General features: G+C 35.0%; 1 protein-coding gene across 3 annotated transcripts in view; it reads right to left on the reverse strand.

The window, feature by feature from the left end:
- Nucleotides 1-1,115: 1,115 nt before the first annotated feature.
- SOCS6 (suppressor of cytokine signaling 6) overlaps nucleotides 1,116-22,701 on the reverse strand; it is a 70,956-nt gene continuing 49,370 nt past the window's right edge. For 2 of the 3 annotated variants that reach the window (XM_043976897.1, XM_043976899.1), the window contains one exon: nucleotides 1,116-6,858. In XM_043976897.1, the coding sequence (XP_043832832.1) occupies nucleotides 5,141-6,748 (1,608 nt within the window). In that variant the 5' untranslated portion in view covers nucleotides 6,749-6,858 and the 3' untranslated portion in view covers nucleotides 1,116-5,140. Of the gene's footprint in view, nucleotides 6,859-9,273; nucleotides 9,350-22,701 lie in introns of all 3 variants that reach the window. The other variant, XM_043976898.1, reaches the window with a different exon arrangement.

Genomic DNA, 22,701 nt, shown 5'->3' on the forward strand with positions numbered 1-22,701 from the left:
TGCTTTTTAGTGAATAAAATTCTTCTTTTCCTAAAAAAATTTTAATTGTAGTTTTATTTTTCCTTTTCCAATAAATGAAGAGGTAACAAGATGTTTTGAAGTTTAAAGTCTAGCTTAAAGAAGAGAGCAGTAATAAGCTTACTTATACTGAAGTAATTTTTCCTTTACCTAATTTTCTACAAATGAGAAGATATATTTAGATCTTTTCTATACAAATAAGAAATAAAAATATGGTTGATTGGGCAGCTAGGTGGCGCAGTGGATAGAGCACCGGCCCTGGAATCAGGAGTACCTGAGTTCAAATACGGCCTCAGACACTTAACACTTACAAGCTGTGTGACCTTGGGCAAGTCACTTAACCCCAATTGCCTCACTAAAAAAAAAAATATATATATATATATATATGGTTGATTACATTTCATCTTGTGAGCTCTACCCTGAGGAGAAAGCATGTGACTTGGCATCCAGAAGTCATGTCAATCAAAGCTCCCAGCCAATTAGCTTGGAGCTGTGTGTGTGGACAGCCCTGCTTCCTGTTTCTGGGAAAAGCTGTTGAGGATTGGCCTCTTTTCGTCTGGGAAATGAGTATGGCGGCATATGGAGAAGGGGGTGGGGGGGCCCTCTTAGTTGTTCCGACCCTGGTTTGGTGGTGAGATAGTTCATGTATGCTGCTAGGAAAGAAATTTGCTTTCTTTCTCTCTGGCTATACTAAATTAGATCTGAGCTAGGATTTCCATGCTATAAGGAACGAATCTGTTCTCAATCTCTCTCTCTCTCTCTCTCTCTCTCTCTCTCTCTCTCTCTCTCTCTCTCTTTCTCTCTCTCTCCTAACTTATAATGTATATTTTAATAAATCTTTAAAAGCTTAAACTCTTGCTGAATTTCTCAGTGATTTTAGCCAGCTTCCCCCCAAGACTGGAGGGGGGGGGAGCAGATTTGAACTCACAATTTAGATTTTAAACAACATAATCTATGGACTTTAAGTTTCCTGATCAGGACAGGATGTATTCAGAAATAATCACCAATTAAATTTAAAATTTGTTTCAATCAGATAATTAAATATAGAATACTAAAGCAGATTATTTTGTGAATGAAATTTTATTTACACATTGTATCTAGAAGCAGATACATAAGATCTTATACAATTATTTTCCAAAAATGTGCAAGAAATTACTATAATTTTGTTTACAAACCAAAACACATATTAAAATCAATGAACTTTGGATAATTCTCATTCTGTGGTGTGCTCAGTACAAATGGTACACACCTGGTTTGAAACATACAGAAAAGTGTAAACTACAGCAATTTGGATTGCAAGTATTAATTTCATGGCACTCCATCACCACTATAAAATTTCTTTAACCCAACATGTATACTTAATACAAAATTCTATAAGAATTTGTCATGATCTGTGGTTGTAGAGTTTGGAACACTTTTCAGATACAGCAACTACACAACATTTTTCCATGTTATGATTAACTATTAATAAAAAGGATGTTTATAAAAAACATTCTTTACAGGATTAAAAAAGTATTAAAAGAAACCAAATTTGCGATTACTACCGTACCAATAATTTTAGTTTAGGATTTAAAAGTTATTCCTGGAACAGGGGATTGTTCCTTATTAGTGTATTCAATAATACTATCTATTGCTGGTAGTGTGATTCCATTTTCAAATTCATAATTCACATACTATGAAATGCAGTTAGGATTAAAATAAAAATTATTCTTCTGAATCAGTCATAAAGTAATCTCTTATCATGAAAACTATGAAATATACAATATTTTAAAATTGGCATTTCTGAAAGCAGTGATCTTAAGAAAAATATTTAGACTTTTGTGGCACCAGCAAAATCGAGACATTGCATATTCATTTCCTACTTAAGACTTTACTAATTTCCATCCTGTTTTAATAATACTGGCTCAGCAATTATAAAGTAATGTTTAATGTGTAATTAATTGTATTCATCATATTCCAATAATTTAGCCTTTTGGCACATTGTTTTCTTTAAGAGCAAGATGGCTGATCTAAATGGCTGGTTCAGAAATTCTAGATTTAAAAATTGTTTTTCATTCTATACTCACTTTGTAACTTAAGGGTTTGCCTTCCAAACTTTAAGAGTATTGCACCAAGTAGGATGAGAACTATTTTTCCTTTGTGGTTTGTTTGTTTTTTAAGACATCTTCAAGTACTCTCAATCGTATTGTTATTCATTTTACACAGTAGTGTATTGGAACTGTGAAAATAGCTTTTGTCATTTAATATGATTTATAAAGATTCATCTTCCTCATCTATTATTATTGGCAAAAATTGACAAAAATTTCCTATTTATTTCCTTCTCATAAGCAAAGATTTTGTCAGCATAGATTTGGGCTATACCTATGTAACACACAAGCCATCATCATTTGATACAGTTCTCCAAAAATCAGTCAATGTAGGCAGAGAAGGACAAACGAGTCAAACTGAATCATGCAAACCCAATAACTGGGTAACTGCATTAACCATTAACCATTTTCAACCAGCCTCCTTTAACATCACAAACACAAAATTCCTAGTTATATTGTACTACCTGAACCTACTATGACTGAATAGCTGCAATGTACTTCAATCTCCATTATGTTTATGATTACACATTAATTTCTTGGCACATGTTTTTTTTTTTAATTTTGAGGACAAGTTATAGTAACTTCAAATTATGTCAGCTTTAGGGATAAAACTCGTTTAAAATATTATTTTATATTAAGGACACATGTGAAAGCACATCAACAAGTAGCAATATGAATTAGAAGACTATTAGTATTTGTATTCCAAAAACATAAAAGAGGACTATAAAAAAATTTAGGTAAACTGAGCCAAAAAAAATACAAGCTTAATTCAGAATTCAATGATGATATCTCAAACACAGTCAATATATGAAATCATTTCAAAATTCAGGCTTTAGACTATGGAAAAATTATTCCATGTGACCAAACTGAAATATAGGATAGTCTAAAAGTCACTGAGCACTTCTGCTGAAGGGGCTTAATAAAGTGGCATCTTTGTAGTAAAATGAGTAAACATGTTTCTTTAAGAGAAGGTATTATCAATATTTTCCTAAAGAATTTCTTTGAAGTATCTCTCTAGTAATGCCCATCATCAATAGGAATTTAGCACCAGGCCTTTTGCATCAATCTAATGTAATGTTTAAAATCAGTCCCCTGGGGAAAAAACAATATACCATAACAGTATCTCACATGAGTTCAATATCTTTTTGTCATTCTTAATTCAAATCGCTAATAGTGAACATTTGCATTATTAAAATCTACTCAATTTTATTAAATGAAATACATTTTAAAAGTAAAGAAAATTAAAGAGGCTTCTTCCCAACAAGGTACAATTCCATAAAAATGAAATACCATCCTTCCTTCACTCCAAGTAAAAGCCAAATCTCATGGGTGTCTTTCCTGCATAAAATTTCGGCAGTTTTTATTCTCCAAAAGCAAAGAAAAAAATCAGGATGCAAGTTTACATACATATACGGACAAATCAGCAAGTTCTACATTAAGTGGGAATAAATGGAAAGAAAAACGACAACTTGTTAATAACAAGGGAAAAGCCTCCAAATCTTCATCTTATAATGGGTTGTTTCTTTTAAAGCTTTTTCTCTTGATAAAGGAAGTTAAGTTTATTTTATGCAATTCCAAAACAGTGCATTATAACACCAAATAATGATAAAATAGACATTACAAACTGAGAGAAGTAGGGTTGGAAGAAAAAGAATTTCTCATCATTAAGAAAAATAATTTAATTTGTTATGAATTGGACATTAAAGTACCTATGAAGGGATGAACTTCTCAAAGTAAAACATATTAGGTTCTGGTGTTCTTTAAACAAAATGTATAATTTTACATCAGAGTAGTATGGGGTCCATGAAAGAGAAATATGCTGAATTCTTTTGAGCCCAGATTGCTGAATTTACAAACCACTTTCCAAATGGGAGGCATTAGGACCACAGTACTCCTGATATGGCCTTGGTAATTCTTAAATAGACTCCATACAGTTTATCATCAAATGAAATTCTGTGTAAATCAAGCACCTTTCCATAATCACATGTGAAAAAAATGTCACTCTAACTTCAAATACAAAACAGTAGATTTTAATTTTTTTCTGTTAGAGTTGAAATATAATCAAATTAAGAATAATTTTGTACAATCAAGTTTTAACAAAGAAAATGTCAAATTAAATCACATATAAAACATTTTTGCCAGAAAGCAAGGTAGGTAAACAAAAATGAAAGTTGGCAAAGAATACCCTATGTGATCTATTATCATGTACGATTTCTTCAATTAATAGATCTATTTTCATGATGAAATTTATGTTATGCCAATTTGTGTCCATGTTTAAGTAAAGAAGAGACTTCATGTCCTATACTAGTGTGTACATATTTTTCAAGGTTCTTCAAAGGAATGCCATTTTTTTGGGGGGGACAGCCAAGCAAACCATAAGATGAAAATGGAAGCAATGAAATATTTAACTTCTTGGAATCAAAAACCAAATAAAAACTCAGATAATTAACAATAACAAAAAATGACTGTTTCAAAAGATATGCTGCATTATCTTTGTTCCATTTACCTAAAGTTATGTAATTTTATACATTCCAAATTAAAAGTACTTTTTAAAAACATAAGATGAGACTAATACCAATTTTCATTTTTTATACTAGTTTCTTGAAGATTATAATCTTTTGAAAATGGGTCTTTCTGAAGAGACGACTAACAAGTTTCATTCAACTTTACTTAAGATTGAATACACATGAAATGTGCTTTTAATGCATAAAAATCACAGTGGATAGCAGCAAAGGATTTGGGGGGAAAACTAAGTATAATCTGATAATTCACATTGTGATTATTCTGCACATTGATGAAAGATTTCACACTTCTAATAACCTCAAGATTTTTCCTTTAAAAAGCAAAAAATAAACCTAAGACACCTTGCCAACACCTCCCCATCCCCAAACAAAACAATGTGTTACTCTTGTTTACACATAAAACCGAAATAGTTATGGCAGCAAAAGATTCTGATAGCAATGAAAGTTTGTAAACTGTATTTCAATCTCTTTTTCTTGTTCCCAAAGTGCAAGATGCAAGATTCCCATAAGCTTTCAGTAGTGCTTTTCTTGTAAATAATCCTTCATTTTGTTTGGCAAAGGCAGTTTTTGAATCAAGTCTATTCTGGTGTATTGACGTATAACAAAACGACACAGGTACTGCAATGAACGTACCTGCATGAACCGTGATACAGGATTGGTCAGTCTGACAGGGTAGGTTGCAGATCCAGGCAACCGAGACCGTGAATAGCAAAAAGCTCCATTTTCAGAGTCCCTGATTGAATGTTCAATTAGATCAACTATAGAAGTATGCCCTTCTACATCTGGTTGTTCATAAAAACTAAACCTACCATTTGAATGTTCAATTCTAGTGTGAAGTGTTTTACCATGGGAGCGAAAGCTCAAGCTTAAAAGGTAACGGTCATCTGAACTATCACGAACAAGAAAAGAACCATCCGGCACATTTGCCAGTTTTCCTTCTGCTTCCCAGCGTGTAATTGGTCCCCAGTACCATCCCTGTTTTGCAAGTTTTTTCAGTTCTTCTGTGAGACTTGTCACAACCATAGGGCCACTATTTTGTACAGAGTCATAAACTCTTCCAACTCCAGGAGCAGTGTTAGGATCAAAATTCAAATGACAACGCATACTTTCAGACACATGTGTATCTGTGCCATTCAGTCCATTAAAGTTCCTTTGGATTTGATTATTCTGCATTGGAGGTAGCAATGGTGAGAGTGGAGGGACATCACTGTGATTAACTCTTGGGCTTTGCAACATGACTCCCGTGGTGCCAATCAACAAGCCGTTAACTGCCTGATCCACAAAGATATCTGGGGCAACTACTATGTCCTGGTCTACCTGGCTCTCATCCTCATGGAATGAGTTCCTTCCTACCTGAGAAGGAACAGCTGAAACTTCCATGGGAGAGGAGCTGTCCAGACAATAACTACGTGATCCTTCCAAAGGATACATTCCCTCATCTAAAGGCACAGTATACTGAATGTAGTCCTGAGGCATAAGTCCAATAACTACAGGCACATGTTCATCGATGTGAAGATGCAGGTCTCCATTTTGAGATTCTGTACTTTTTAATGCACTGTTTTGTTCTTGGAACACACTGTCAGACTGCAAATCATGAAAATCTTTCCGAACGCCATTCAGTGCTGGGCTTGGATTGGAGGAGTGAACCAAAGCCTTGACTCTTACTTCCATTTTGATACAGGTCTCCTCTGAGTTTGTGGGACGAAGAGGCCATGGAGTAGGACTATAATGATGACTACGAAGAGAGGTTGATCTTAATGGTCTTTGAGCTCTTACATCTTTAAAAACTATAGGAGCTGATGAAGAGGAGAAGGTGTCCTCATCTGCAGAGTTCACAGATGGTGGGCTGCCCTTGCCTTTCTGCTTTTGTTTTGCTGAAAGTCTCCTTTTTAAAGTACCCATTAAACTTTCACTTTTGGATCTATTTTTCCCACTTTTCTCATCTTCGCTGTTGATTTCACAGCTGGCCAAATCTTTACCATAGCAGCTACTAAACAAGGAATCATCTTTTCCAAAGTCAGTGGTTAGTGATGGTTGTTGTACCACCACAAAATCATTCTCTTCCTTACTTTTATTCAAGTTAAATGACTTCCGAAAGGTCTTAAGACTAATTTTCTTCATTATGACTGGTTACCCAAATCCAATTATTGTCTGATATGCTCTTCCCAGAATATGTAACAACAATCTATTCATATGTTTTCTTGGCTTCATTTAACTTTCAGAGCCATTTCCTATAAATAAAATACAAAAGAAAAGAAAGTTAATTTCACAGAATTTAGCCATACTCCAAATTTTTTAACCACCATTTACTCATTTTTAATGGCCCACTAAGATGCCTTTGTGTGTTTGTAGTACAGTATTTCACACAGCAAATTCTATTATACCTCCTATTTCATGGTTGTTGTGAGGATCAAGTGATAATATGTTTAAAGTGCTTTGCAAACCTTAAAGCACTATATAAACATGGGTTATCCGCTATTATTGTTATGCAATTTGCTTTATATATGAATTGCCTTTCCAAATTATATCCTGTATTTACCCATTTGGCCCTTTAACACTTTTTCCTCTTCCTTAATTCACCTGCTGATTGAGAGATAAAATCTTTTTTCTTTAAACAACAAAATCTCTTTTTAAAAACAAAAAATAACAATCACTTCTTTCTTTCTTCCTTTTTAATTTTTTTAAAAGGATGCACATACACCAAATCTGCCATCCTTTCAGGAAGTAGTGTGGTACTCTGGAGAAAGGACTAGGTCAGAGGATGTGGGTTAAAATCCTGCTTCTGATGACTGATACCCAGATGGATTTTGGCTAACCCATAAAACCTCCCTCCTGGACCTCAGTTCCCTCAAACTAGATGAGATAAGCAGCCTCTGAGGTCCCTTCCAGAACTAGATTTACCATGCTACAAATTGCAGCTATAACAGATTATACTTAAAATCTGAAACAAGGCAGATCAGGCCATTACTTTTGAAGATTTTTACTTGACACTTTTTTTTTCTTCTTCCCATGGTATATTCTGTAACAAAAATATATGTCCTAACCAAACACTAATAATTTTGAAAATCATCTTACATGCAAGATTTCTTCCCTATCACTCACCTTAACTGATAACTCCTGTGCTTTCTTTACTAAGGTCAATCTGTGCATATATATTCATACTAATGTTTTATTCCATCTATGGAAATACAATATTCTCAATAGTTGTGCTCTGCAAATATCAAACAGCAACACTATAGGGGGCAGCTAGGTGGCACAGTGGATAAAGCACTGGCCCTGGGTTCAAGAGGACCTGAGTTCAAATCCAGCCTCAGACACTTGATACTTACTGGCTGTATGACCCTGGGCAAGTCACTTATCCCTCACTGCCCCACAAAACAAACAAACAAAAAACCAGCAACACTATAACAATATAGCTAGTTCAGTTGATTGGAAAAAATCCATTCAATTTACAAACAATTATTATAAAGTGCTGGTGTGTGACACAAAACAAAGTAATTAGGCGAGAGGGGAACATTAATAACTGGGGAAAGAATGAACATCTCTTGGCATTTTGGCCCCTTGAAGGGAATGTGAGCTTCATCAGGAATCTCATCATCCTGCAAGGTTGCATCAGCCTTGGTACTTTTCTGAATAGAGAGTGGGATGAAGAGGTTCTCCCACAATTTTGATTTAAGGAGAAGGTCCAGGTCAGCTACCTCACCCTGGCTGCATTCCTTTGTACTTATCCATCATTTCTCCCCCACCATTCCCTTTTAGCCTCCTTTTTGTGTGTTGTCTTCCCCCATTAGATTGTGAACTCCTTGAACCCCAGGACTTTCTTTTTTGTATTTGCATCCCCAGGGCTTAACAGAGTCTGGCACACAGTACATGTATAATAAATGCTTATTGACTAACTGAACTAAGGAGAGACAAAAGACAGAATTACACAGAAGGAAAACAAGTGAATCAATTTGGTGCCAGATTGTGAAAGGCTCTAAATGCCAGTATATATTTTATATAAGAAGCAAAAGAGAAGCACTGAACCTTGAATAGAGAAATAGCATGATGCTTTTTTAAGTATCAATTTGGCAGCTGTGTGGAGAGTAGATTGGAGAGAAGAGGACACTAGAGTTAAGTAAATGAATTAGGAAATTATTACAATAGTTGAGGCAAGAAATAGAGATAGGAAAGTCAAAAGAAGGAGATTTTGAAGAAAATGAAGAGAAAAAATTTAAAACACCTAAGAAGGCCAGGTAGAGAGATACACAAGAAAGGGGGGGCGGCACTAGCAAACCTGAATTTGAATCCCAGCTCTGCTACTGAGGTATGGAGATAAGTCATTTATTTCCCATCATATTACTGATTTGCAAAATAAAAGGGATGTTTAAGAGGACCTTTAATGTCTTTCCACATCTGAATCCTATAGTTTTAAAATTTAAGTACGGTTTTCCACATCGTGACTTTGATAGATCATGAATTGGCATAAGAAATTAAATGGGAATTTTTGGGGAATTTTGCAGAAGAAAACAGAAACTTGTGAACTCCAGTAGACAACACAGAAAAAGTTTAGAAACTCAGAAATGGATATATGTATTGTATTGTATAATATCAACCACAATTTTATAATAATGTACTGTAAACACCCCATAAAAGAAAATTCAGACCTTCTCTGGTATGAAGGGAACCCAAAAAGATTTATGTGGATTTTCCAGATCGTAGGGCCGCTTGCACTCCTAATCCCTGCAACATGGAAGGGATAACTGTATGAGTTTAGAGTTTAAGAAGGCAGGTAAATGAAACTACCAATGGGAACTGAAATCTTTCCTCAGACACTTGTAACCTCAGACTGCTGTAACTATAGGCTCACTTTAACCTTTTTCAGGATCAGTTTTCTAACTTAAAAAATGAGGATAATAATGGAACCTGTCTCATAGCATAGTTATGAGGTTCAAATGAAATAAAATACATATAGCATTTTGGAAACTTTAAAGTGCTACATAAAAACTATTATTATTAGATAAAATAATAAGATTTATTTGAAGGGATAAAAGATCTAGAAGAAGCGTTTGTAACCTGTGGTCTATGATCCTGGGTAGGAAAAAAACCCAAACTTTATTTCAATATAATTGGTTTCCTTTAAAAGTCTATATATTTTGTTTTATCTAAAAACATTATATTGACAAGGGGACCCATTGCCTTTAATGGAGTGTCAAAGGAGTCAATGAAACAAAAATATTTCTAGATTCTGGTCTAGAATTTCAAGGGTAAAACTGACAAGAATTATTGGGAAAAATGAAAAGTGATCTGGCAGAAACTATATTTGGACTAACAACTAATAACACACCACAAGAAATGCAAAATGGATCTGTGTCTTGACTATTAAAGATCATACCATTAAAAAAATTAGAAGAGAAGCATATCATATGCTTTTCTGAACTACAGAGTTAAGGGGTGAATTCTTAACCAAAGGTTAGAAACAATTACAAAAGATAAAAGTATTTTTAACACAAAATTCTAAGTTTTACATGAATAAAATTAATGCAACTAGGAGAAGGGAAGAAAATGAACTGGGGATCTATCTGATAAGGGTCTGTTATGTAGACAACTAAGAGAAATATATAACATCAAAAGCCATTCTCCAATAGATAAATGCTCAAAGTATATTACCAAACAGTTCTCAAAAGAATTGGAAAAATAAAAGTTGGAGAGACCGTGGAAAGACTGGCATGCCAATGTACTATAAAATGGAATTATGTGGAGAAAATGAATAAAATGCCAATATCCTTTGATGTAGATTCCATACCTAAGCATATACTCCAAGGAGGTCAATGACAAAAAGAATGGCCTTATATATCTCAAAATATTTATAGCAGTACTATCTGTAGTAACAAAGAAGCTGGAACAAAGTTGATATTACTGATTTGAAAATGGCTAAGTTGTGAAACATAAATGTAATAATTTAATGAAATGGGACATGGCTATAGTGTGTAAGATAAATCATCATAAATCCTTGCCTAATTCTCAAAAAGTAAACCCAAAACCCATTCCATAAGATCAAATTCCATCTTCTCTATAAAGGAAGGTTCTGCCAATTAGAGAAGTTCCTATTGGAAATATCATAAACATTTTCTTTAGTTCCAACCCAAAGTACAAAGGCTTTGATCATGGGTCCTGTGATGTTGCCCAGGCCCAAAACGTTCAGAAGAGTTAGCTACTTGATGAAGAATTTTTTTTTTTTTAACTCAGGCATGGGGTGGTGGGTGAGCACTGGGCAGCTTAGTAAACGTTTTACTAAGACACAGGAGAACTTTGTCTGCTTCAGTAGAAGAAACTTCTATGAATTAATTAAAATGATTTAATATATGTAAAGTACTCTGCAAACCTTAAAACACTATATAAATGCTAGTTATCACCTTATTATTCTAAGTCTTTTAAGTATAAAAGAACATTTAAATTTTTTTAAATTATAGAATTGGTGTCTTTGTCAATAGTATGAGGTCAAAGAAAATAAGACTTTGAGTTAGATCATCACTTCCATCCTGAAATCAACTTGATTTTGTGTTTCTGTTGACCAAAGGTACCATTACTTTCTAAGATGAGGCAGTTAGATGGTGCAGTAGTTCTGTGCATGGAGTCAGGAAGATCTGAGTTGAAATTCAGTTTCTGTTAGTCCAAACTAGGTACTAGTTGTGTGACCTTAGGCTAGTCACTTAACCTTTGCCTCAATTTCTTCTACTGTAGAACAAGGATAATAATAGCACCAACTTGTTCTGGGGATCAAATGAGACATTTGTAAAGTGCTTAGCAAAGTACCTGGCACATGGTAGGCACTTAATAAATGCTTCTTCCTCCTACTTTCTCCATAAATATGAAATACTACCATCGCTTGTCTATCAAAAGGCAACGGAGCTCCAGTTGAAGAAAATTCACTTTTATTTGACATAATATAATCAATTTGATGACTTTAAAATCTCTAAAGTTGTATGATTACAATATACATGAATTAATTTTATTTTTGTCTTTCCACTGCCTCACACAGGGCTTTAAAGGACCACAACAAGTACTTTATAGGGACCATAGCTCAAGAGCTAGAAAGGCTTGCCTAAGGTAACACAGGTTATATCAACAAGATTTGAACAGCTATTGAGTATAATCCTGAATGGAAAAAAAAAAAACCCAGACATGTGACAAACTTAAAGACTTTTAGGCATTTGTAATAAAAAAAAAAACAGAATTCAATAGAAAAAATCCAGAAGAAATATAAGAAAAACATTAAAGACTATAAGGCACTCATTAGGATCAAATTGTTTACTTTTTATAAATGAAAAAATATTATCAGTATTCTTACAGTATTCTTAAAACTGTTATCATTAAAAGAAAGGTTGGGGCTGAGTTGCCTACAATGGCATGATTCTATTAAACAAAATTGAAAAGGTAAAAGAAAACAATTACATTATAAACAATTCAAAAATTATATTAATGTAAAATTATATTTTATAAAAATGAAAATGTGAGTGAGGTTTCCCCCAACCCGTTAGATAAGTGATTTAACTATGATAATAATCAGTATATTGACTAAAAATTGTGATTTAACATTTTTATATATTTTTATTAGTAGCTTAAGTCAATAATAATTAATAATAGAGTAAGATAATTCTTCCCATTTCATTAGGGATTTCTCTACTTCCCTTTCTATTGTTTTTTTGATTTGTTTTTGTTTTTGTTTTTTTTGTGGAGCAATAGGGGTTAAGTGACTTGCCCAGGGTCACACAGCTAGTAAGCGTCAAGTATCTGAGGCCGCATTTGAACTCAGGTCCTCCTGAATTCAAGGCCAGTGCTTTATCTATTGTACCACCTAGCTGCCCCTTGAAGTAAGTAAGAGAGATGTTAGTAGGGCCACATACATAACACATTGAAATAGTTCTGCAACCACAACACTATCAGTTAAATCCACATCAGCTTAAAGGTCAACCACCAAGAATACTAACTCCCAAGCCAGACAGACTAATCAGGTGATTCAGGAATAGTCACCTACTGAAGTTGGTAGGACCACATACAGAACCACATACCTCAATTGTGGCAGCACCTGGTTGTGGCTCTTCTTACACAAATATGTACTACTTTGCATGTGTTTTGTGACTCCTTCTTTAGATGTGAACTACTTTGATTGTGTTAAGTGGTTTTTCTTGCAGATATGCTCTATTTTGATTATGTTGTGTATCTAAAAATAGTATGTGTATGTATGTGTGTATACACACACACACACTTTATAGACCTGTAGGGGTTAATAAAACCCTGCAGATCCTTAGGCTCAGGGTCTTTGGGTCCTAGACCTGAGACCAGATTTATTGTGAGACAGGATCCCTCTTTCAATAAACCTATTTCCTTTCGGCTTGGAGACTTCACTGTTTCTTTTTCTTTGTTGGACTGAGAAATTTTCTTGAAAAAATACAGAGGAAGCAGGCTGGGGTGGAGGGCTGATAATGTTGGAACCTCACTCTCATGTGGGTTGAAGAGGAAACAACATGTACATCTGGAAGGAACACGTGAAGAGGTGAGAAAACTGGGGGACAGGATAGTAGAGGGACTATTAGAGGAGTATGTGGATTGGGATTTGCTGGGGGGAGAGGATAGGAGAGACTTTTGGAGGACATGTAGATTGAAACAGGGGGAGAGATGATGAGGGGACTTGGAGGCGTGGGCGAAGTGGGGGAGTAGGAGTGCGGCGGAGAGAAAGAAGATAAGGCAATAGGGATCATATAAAAGGAGAGGGTAAATAAGTTGCTGTGAATGGTTGTATGCTATAAGAAATGATGAGCTCTTAGAAAGGCATAGAAAGACTTGATCAAAATGATGAAGAGCAAAGTGAGGAAAAACCAAGAAAATGTTGTATATAGTAACAACAATATTGTTTTAAGAATGACTTTGAATAGAGAGCATTATGAAATGCAAAATGGATCATTTTGAATATGTTTAACTAAAAAGCTTTTGCGCAAACAAAATTAATGCAACCAATATGAGAAGGAAAGCAGAAATCTGAGGAACAATTTTTACAGCAAGTGTCTCTGATAAAGGCCTCATTTCTCAAGTATATAAAAAACTGAGGAGGCAGCTAGGTGGTACAGTGGATAAAGCACTGGCCCTAGATTCAGGAGGACCTGAGTTCAAATCCAGCCCCAGCCACTTGCTATGTGACCCTGGGCAAGTCATTTAACCCTCACTGTCCCACAAAAAAATTAAAATTAAATTAAAAACTGAGTCAAATTTATAGGAATACAAGTCATTCCCCAACTGAGCAATAGTCAAAAGATATAAACATGGAGTTTTCAGATGAAGAAATCAAATCTATCTAAAATCTGTTGAACATTAAATATAATTTTTGTACTCATCCTCCTACATGATAATAAACAGGTCAGAGACATCAATAAATCTCCTACAATTTGTTCACCCAGATTAGAGAGGGCTATTTCTGCCTCTCTTACCAGAAGCAGGTACCTCACAGAAACCAGATCAGAGAATGGATAGGAAAAACCTAATAACAATTTAATATTTTGTCCCAAGAAGAAATATATAACATATGATCATGCAGAGACTCCCCATTTTTGTCCACTGATTATAGGGTGTTGTCAATTTCAATACTATAATACAGAAGCAAAGGCAGTTTAACAATTTCAGTTGTAACAAGTATGGAGGAAATACTAAAGCATCATGATAAGATTACAGGATTCCAAAAAAAAGGGTTTGGCAAGGATGAGGACACCCAGATGTCCATAAGATAGGGACTTACTATCCTGAGGGAAAAGTCACTAGGTAGGGTCTTTTATCTGCTAGCTATCTGGATTCAGTTTGGAGTTCAGCTGAAGGACATTTTGCTCCTATATTAGTCTAGGGTTTCATAAAAAATATTTTTGGATAAGGTACCTCCATCAAATACAGGTGATCCATATATTCATATTAACAAGTCATATTAAAAAATACTCTAGAAGCAGCTAGGTGGCGCAGTGGATAGAGCACCAGCCCTGGAGTCAGGAGGACCTGAGTTCAAATCAGGCCTCAGACACTTACTAGCTGTGTGACCCTGGGCAAGTCACTTAAACCCAATTGCCTCACCAAAAAAAGAAAACAAAAAATGCTCTAAGTCACTATTGATTTTAGAAATGCAAATTACAAGAAGTCTGAGGTACCACTTCATACCTATCAGATTGGCTAATATGACAGAAAAGGAAAAAGATAAATTTTGGTGAAGATGTGGGAAAATTAGAACCCTAATGCATTGTTGGTGGAGGAGTGAACTGATCCAAACATTCTGGAGAGCAATTTGGAACTATGCCCAATGGGTAATCAACCTCTGCAGACCCTCTGATCCAGCAATATCACTACTAGATCTATATCCCAAAGAGATCATAAAAATGGGAAAAGGACTTACATGTACAAAAATATTTATAGCAGCTCTTTTTGTGGTAGCAAAGAAGTGGAAATTAAAGAGATGCCCATCAATTGGGGAATGGCTAAACAAGTTATAGTATATAAATGTAATAGAGAAATAATGAGCAGGTAGATTTCAGAAAAACTTGGAAAGACTTACATGAACTGATGCTGAGTGAACTGAACAGAACTACAACACTGTACACAGTTACAGTAATACTGTGTGATATTCAACTATGACTGACTTAGCTCTTCTCACAATACAATAATCCAAGACAATTCCAAAAGACTCATGATGGAAAATGCTATTCACATTCAGAGTAAAAACTTGAAGCACATTATTTTAACTTTTTTTTAATGTCTTTTTTTGGTGGTTTTTCCCTTTTGTTCTGTTTCTTCTTTCCCAACATGACTTATATGGATATATGTTTTACGTTATTGTACATGTATAATCTATAATACACTGCATCATGAGAAGGGGGAAGGGAGAAGGGAGAGAAATTTAGAATTCAAAATCTTTCAAAAAATGAATGTTGAAAATTATCTTTACATGTAATTGTTTTGTTTTGTTTGGTTGGGCAATGAGGGTTAAGTGATTTGCCCAAGGTCACACAGCTAGTAAGTGTTAAGTGTCTGAGGCCGAATTTGAACTCAGGTCCTCCTGACTCCAGGGCCAGTGCTCTATCTACTGCACCACTTAGCTGCCCTCTTTACATGTAATTGTAAAAAAATAAAATACTATTTTTTAAAAAGAATGACTTTGAGTGACTAAGCCATTTTGACCATAATAAATACACAAATTAGGAATAAAGGACATATGACGAAAGATGCTATCTGCATCCAAAGAAAGAACTGATAAATATTAGTATATATAGAAAAATTTTACATATATATCTGTGTCTAATGGTAGCAGGGGAGGGGTGAGGGGAGAAAAAAAGGAAAAAAAATTACATGATAACTGTTGCATATTTGGAGGGAATAGCAAGTTGTACAAGGTAGATTTAAAGTTTCATGTGTAATCATCTGTTGTTAATTGTACTGTGTTATGAAAATGTTTGTTTTGTTCTGTGAATTGAAAATAAAATAAATTTGTTTTAAAAAAAGAATAAAAAATAAAAAGGCCAGATATAGAAATCATTGCAAGACTGACTCCTAATGCAGTTATTATAGAGCTAGGGAGTGTTAAGTGTTAAGGCTGTCCGTACCCAGCAACGATGTGTTTAACAAATGTTTAATTAAACTCAGGAGAAGTGCCAAGGATTTTACTCTTTGCACATATCTTTTTTATACATAGTTTTTTTTATATCTTTTCCCAATACAGAGAAAAGACCCTTGCGACCCCTTTTTGCCCAAGAAATTTTTATTCAACCTTTGGTATATAGGTATATAAAATAAGTATACATAACCTGTTACTGCTGCCAAATTTTTGCTACCCCCTCCATTCAGACCCATGTGGATTAGTGATCCACAGTTTAAGAAGCTTTTTCCTAGTAAATTCCTTGAGAGCAAAGACTGCCTTTTTGCTTTCCTTTGTATCCCCTACCTTAGCACAGTGCCTAGAACATAATAGGTGCTTAATAAATGCTTGCTGAATTGACTTGAAGCTATAGAGACAAAAGGAAACTAAAAAGAATGAGAGCTTAGCAGCTAGGTGGTGCAGTGGATAGAGCACTGGCCCTGAAGTCAGGAGGATATGAGTTCAAAGGAGGCCTCAGACACTTGATACTTACTAGCTGTGTGACCTTGGGCAAGTCACTTAACCCTAAATGCCTCATCCCCCCCCCAAAAAATGAGAGCTAAGATACTAAAGAAGGTATAAAATAATAAATTTGAAATTTGATGTTTAGTTTAAAAGTTGCTCTAAAAATGATATTTAGTGTTTAAAGCTATTTGTATTTTTCAAAATGCAAAAAAGGTGTCAAACTTGCAGTCTCAAAAGGCCCCACAAAATTCACAATGGCCTGAACCAATTAAAAATGTAACTGGGACACAATTGACAAAATAAAAATACAATAGAATTTAAAAAAAAAAAGATTTGAACTGATATTCTTTAAATCCAGTTAGTGCTCTTTCCACTATAAAATGTTTCCTCAAATAAGAACAGAAATTTTCATGAAAAACAAATGTGATTTCTATATTTGGAATTGCTTGCTTCTCAAAAGTATTTTTTTTTTGCCATTTTTGAAAATTTTAAATTTATCACAATCAAGGGTATTGTGAAAATTTATTATAAAAATTAAGTTACATAACCAATATATTAAATTCAGTAGTATATTCCTGCATGTTAGGAATAGCATGCAAATATTTTGAAAACATTGTAAAAAAAATTCAAAACCCAGAAGGTTTTAAAAAAATATATACTTAATTATTGGAAAGAGAAAGGAAGTTGCAATTGAATAAGTCAACTAACATTTATTAAGTTCTTACTATGTTACTATGTGCTAAGCACTACCATAAATGTTGGGTACACACACAAAAAAACATAAAATAGTCCTTGCTCTCACAGAATTCACAGGAAGAGGCAAGAAGTAGACAAGAAGTAAGAGCATAAATTGGAGAAATAAGTTAGAGAATATCAGCAGAGAGAAAGCACTATAGTTAAGGAAGACCAGGAAAGGATTCTTGCATTAGGCAGAATTTTAACTGAGACTTGAAGGAAGTCAGAAGGTAGAGATGAAGAGAATAAGCATTAGAGGGCTAGGGGACAACCAGTGAAAATGGTGTTTGAGGAATAGCAAGGGAGCCAGCTTCAGTGTAAAGGGAATATGGAAAGAGTAAGGTATAAAAACAAATAGAAAGGTAGGAAGGAATTAGGTTATAAGGGTCTTTAAGAGTCAATAGGGGGGCAGCTAGGAGCACCGGCCCTGGAGTCAGGAGGACCTGAGTTCAAATCCGGCTTCAGACACTTGATACTTACTAGCTGTGTAACCCTGGGCAAGTCACTTAACCCCAATTGCCTCACCCCCCCCCCAAAAAAAAGAGTCAATAGGATGATTTTTTTATTTGAACCTAGAAATAATAGGAAACCACTAGAGTTTACTGAGTGTTGGTAACATGGTCAGACCCAAGTTCTAAGAAAATCAATTTGATGGTTTAGTAGCGGATGAAGTGGAGTGGGGAGAGCCTTAAAGATTTTTTCTTTTTTACCCAATGTAAAGGAAAAGAATATAAGACTGACAAAACAAAGGTAGCTCTTAATATTGTAGGCTATTATCTTTTATTTTTTAACAAAGTTTTACCTAGCTCATTACATACTGAGTGTTCAAAGATGCTTTGGAAAATATTTTCAGAGGTATTTGATAACTTCCATAATTTTTTTTTTGGGTGAGGCAATTGGGGTTAAGTGACTTGCCTAGGGTCACACAGCTAGTAATTGTTAAGTGTCTGAGGCCGGATTTGAACTCAGGTCCTCCTGAATCCAGGGCCGGTGCTCTATCCACTGCGCCACCTAGCTGCCCCCTATAACTTCCATAATTACCATTACAAATGAAGCATACCCAATTTTCCAAGAAAAAAATACTAAATAGAATTATGGACATGTAATGGAAAAAACCTGAAATTTACTAATATAGGGAGTTCTAGATGAGAAAACTGGCTCTAACAATGAAGACGGGAACCTGCTCTGAATTTAATCTTAGAAGGTAGTCTAAGGCAGAAGTGTCAAACTCAAAGCCCCCAAACCAGATTAAAATGTAATTGGTAAATGCTTAACAAAATAAATATAAAATAAAACATTGATAATATTAATCTATGGTTTTCTAAGTCAATGTGAGGCCCATAGAGATTTGTTTCTACTTGAGTCTGACAGTACTATTCTAGAGTAACTTGCTCTGAGATCATACAGTAAGCATGAGTCAGAGAAAGGATACCAACCCTGTCTTCCAGACTCCAGGGCAAGCTTTTTATCCACTATACCTTGTTGCTGTTGGTTGTTACTTCTGCCTCACTAGAGACATGACTCAAAACAATAACAAAAAGTGCAAAATATCAGAGGATTAAACTCATGCAGACTTTTTTTTTCATTTCTATCAGATACAGAAAAAACAAAAAGAGTAAGAAAATGGTTGTGTTCTGCATCTACTTAAACTTTATTTAAATATCTAAGTGTCAAAGTCATATATTGTAAAAGTAAGAATGAAGCTTTTCAAAGTGAGAGGCTCCATCTTTATTGGTATAATGTCTTATGTAAACTAAAGCTATAGCTAATACTCAATCTCCCAATTAAATAAAAAAACAGATAAATTATAGCATTAAGAAATTGCCAGCATAATAACACCTATAGATACTTTTCCCTTAGCACAGTTCACTGAGAATTAGTCACTTAAAATCTAACCTTGCAATAATTATGTCTATTTCTTTCCAAAGAAATGAACAGCTTAAAACTATTTCTCATATACATCAGCTAATATACGGGTAGTAATGTTTACAATTTAGAAAATGCTACACCTCTCAATTCACCTACAAAATTCAAATTTAATGCTTTTTAAATGATTCATAATTCACAAAGTTAACACACTTTAATTTGGTACTACTATGCATTGTTTGGTTTGATGGAATTAAACTTTTTAGGGGGAGAGGGAGGGGTAGCTTCTCTGCATCAAAGCCTTATAACAAACCCAGACATCAAGACCTCCTTGGTGACAATTAACATATAGGGGAAATGGGTTACTACTGATTGTGACATTTTTTTCCTATCTCTCCATTAAAGTATCCTCTAAGTTGTGATAATGTTTGTAATTCCATATTATCACAGCTGCTCTACCCTGCCCCACATCCTTACAATAGCAGTAGTAAACAGAATAAAATAAGCATTTTAATCCAATCTTCTCTTGGTTCTACTATTTTGTTTTCTTGCTTCCTGAACTGCTTTCATCCCAAACTCTCAAAATGTATACAAATCTAAGCAACTTAAATGTAATGTTTGTAAATCCAGATGTTGCTATTAACAGCACTAGATAAAGCATCTTAGCCACTACTTAAAATAATGCAAAAAGAAGCATGAAGTAATGTGCTTTAGGTGAATACCAGAGTATTTTTTTCAAATTTGATTTTCAATCTAGAAGTAAATCTCCAATTTTGTTATGCTAATTTCATATATTTTCTTAAATAGGTAGAATCCTATTTTAACAAGCACAATTATAAACGCCCCATTCTAATGACACAACTATTATTTTCCACGTCCTGGCCAACTGCTCATATACACTGTTTGCTGATGTAGATAAAAAAGATTCTATTTGAATAAAAAATCCTACATAGCAGATACTTTCATAAGTCTATCAATTTACATAATGAAGAAATCCTTTTGGTAATTATAAGCAATAACTATTTGAATATGTATGTTAAAACATTTAAAATAAAATTTGACATTTACAATTTATTCAGGCAAGAAGGGTAGAGAGGAATACTTCATTAACTGTATACAAGATCCCGGTAACAGAAAAAAGGGCAAAGACTAGGAGTAGGCCCTGTCATTTTAATCAAATGACAGTTCAGTTGGTGCCACATAACCAGGTATTAGAAATACCTGGGAAGTCTAGGGACAAAAGTTTAAGTTGATGTGGGATGAGATAGCTAAATGATTAAGTAGTTTCACCACCTATAAAACTTTTTCTAGGCAAATTTATGTGGGAATTGAATAGTATAATTGTTTGAGGTGTCTAGGTACAGTTTCTTTTTAGTCTTGACCATTCTAGTAGAATGTAAGCTCTTGAAGGCAGGAACTATAGGGCTTTCATATTTCTAACACTAAAGACTACCACACTTCCTGGCTCATAGCAGGTACTTAACAAAATGATTGCTGACTGACCACTTGGACCAACCACTTTCCTCATAAATTAAATTTGACCAGAATCCTTTCTTTAGTTCTATTTTTCTTTGTATTATTAGAGGTAAAGAAGAACTCAAAAGTTAGACTTCCTGGGTTCCCTTATTCCAGTCTATCATAATTACTCAGCTTATTTTGGGAACTGTGGCAAAGGGACAGTAACTAGCTGTGCCTCATCTCCTACTCCTCTTGTCAAAGCTATGTCCTAAGAACTCTCCTTTCCTCTTCATATACTCTTGGTGACATCAACAGCTCCAATGGATTTATTATCTGTACAAAGATGATTTCCAGCTCTATATATATACAGTCATGGTCTCCAGTCAACAAGAATTTATTAAGCAACTACTATAGCGCTGCATTAAACCCTGGTAACAAAGGTAAAACAAAAACAAAAGTAGTCCCTGCTATTGAGAAATTCACTATCTGGCAAGGGAGATGTGAGAATTGGAACACCCCCTGTTGAGAGGGACATTGTGAGAATCAGGCCTGAAAAGAAACCATGTGACTTGGCGTCTGGAAGTGACCTTCCTGGGGTTTCGAAAGTCTGACTGGTGTACGGAAGTTGTGTCTAACACCTGTGGGTCATGTCAATCAAAGCTACCAGCCAATTAGCTTGGAACTCTGTGTGTGTGTGTGTGGATGGCCCTGCTACCTGTTTCACAGAGGGCTTCTGGGAGAAGCCACGAAGAAGGAGGACCTTGCATCCAGACTTCGGTGGTAGGACTTCACGTGGGCTGCTAGGAAAAGAAGGTTTTTCTCTCTGGCTATACCGAATAGATTTAAACTAGGATTTTCCATGCTATAAGGAATCTGTTCTCAATCTCTCTCTCTTTACTACCTTCTAATACACTTTAATAAATATTTAAAAGCCTAAACTCTTGCTGAATTGATCAGTAAATCTTAGCTAATTTCTCCCCAACACTGGGGTCAGGTGAGGCGACCACACATTAGATTTTAAACATCACAGCTACAATTTTAGGCTTTACGGAGACAACATGAAAACAAAAGAAATAGACTGCATAAACATGTGGTAATCTCAAAGGGAAGGCACTAGCATTAAAGGGTATCCAGGAAAGGTTTCTTGCAGGAATTGGAACTTTAGATGGGCATGAGGGAAAGAATTTCAGGAATAGGAGACAGCCAGTGAAAATGTTCAGAGATGGAAGATGAAATGTCCTATGTGAGGAAGAGGAAGGAGGTCAATGGATTGCAGAAAATAAGGAAAGGAATAAGATGATAAGACTGAAATGATAGGAAGGGCTTTAAAAGTCAAAAAGGGGGCAACTAGGTGGCGCAGTGGATAGAGCACTAGTCCTGGATTCAGGAGTACCTGAGTTCAAATCCGGCTTCAGACACTTGACACTTACTAGCTGTGTGACCCTGGGCAAGTCATTTAACCCCAATTGCCTCCCCCCCAAAAAAAAAATCAAAAAGAATTTTATATTGGAAACTAGAGGTAACAGGGAGCCACTTGTTTCACTGAATTTAATGAATGTGATAATGGTAGTGCTAGTAGTGGGGGTGACATGATCAGACTTGTGCTTCAGGAAAATTAATTTGACAACTGAGTGACGGATGGACTGGTAAGGGGAGTCCCATATCACCAACTGCCTACTGGACATTTCAACTTAAATTTCTCTCATTGGCATTTCAGACTCAACATATCTAAAACAGAACTCTGTATCTTTCCTCCCAAAACTATCTCTCTTCTGAATATCCCTATCCCCATCAAGGATACCACCATCCTTCTGGTGAACACAGGTTTTCAAACCCAGATTCATCCTTACTGCATCACTCTCTCTCTCACCCAATATATCCATAAAGTTGTCAAATCTTTTCATTG

Source organism: Dromiciops gliroides, chromosome 1 (assembly GCF_019393635.1).
Source record: "Dromiciops gliroides isolate mDroGli1 chromosome 1, mDroGli1.pri, whole genome shotgun sequence".
NCBI lineage: Eukaryota > Metazoa > Chordata > Mammalia > Microbiotheria > Microbiotheriidae > Dromiciops > Dromiciops gliroides.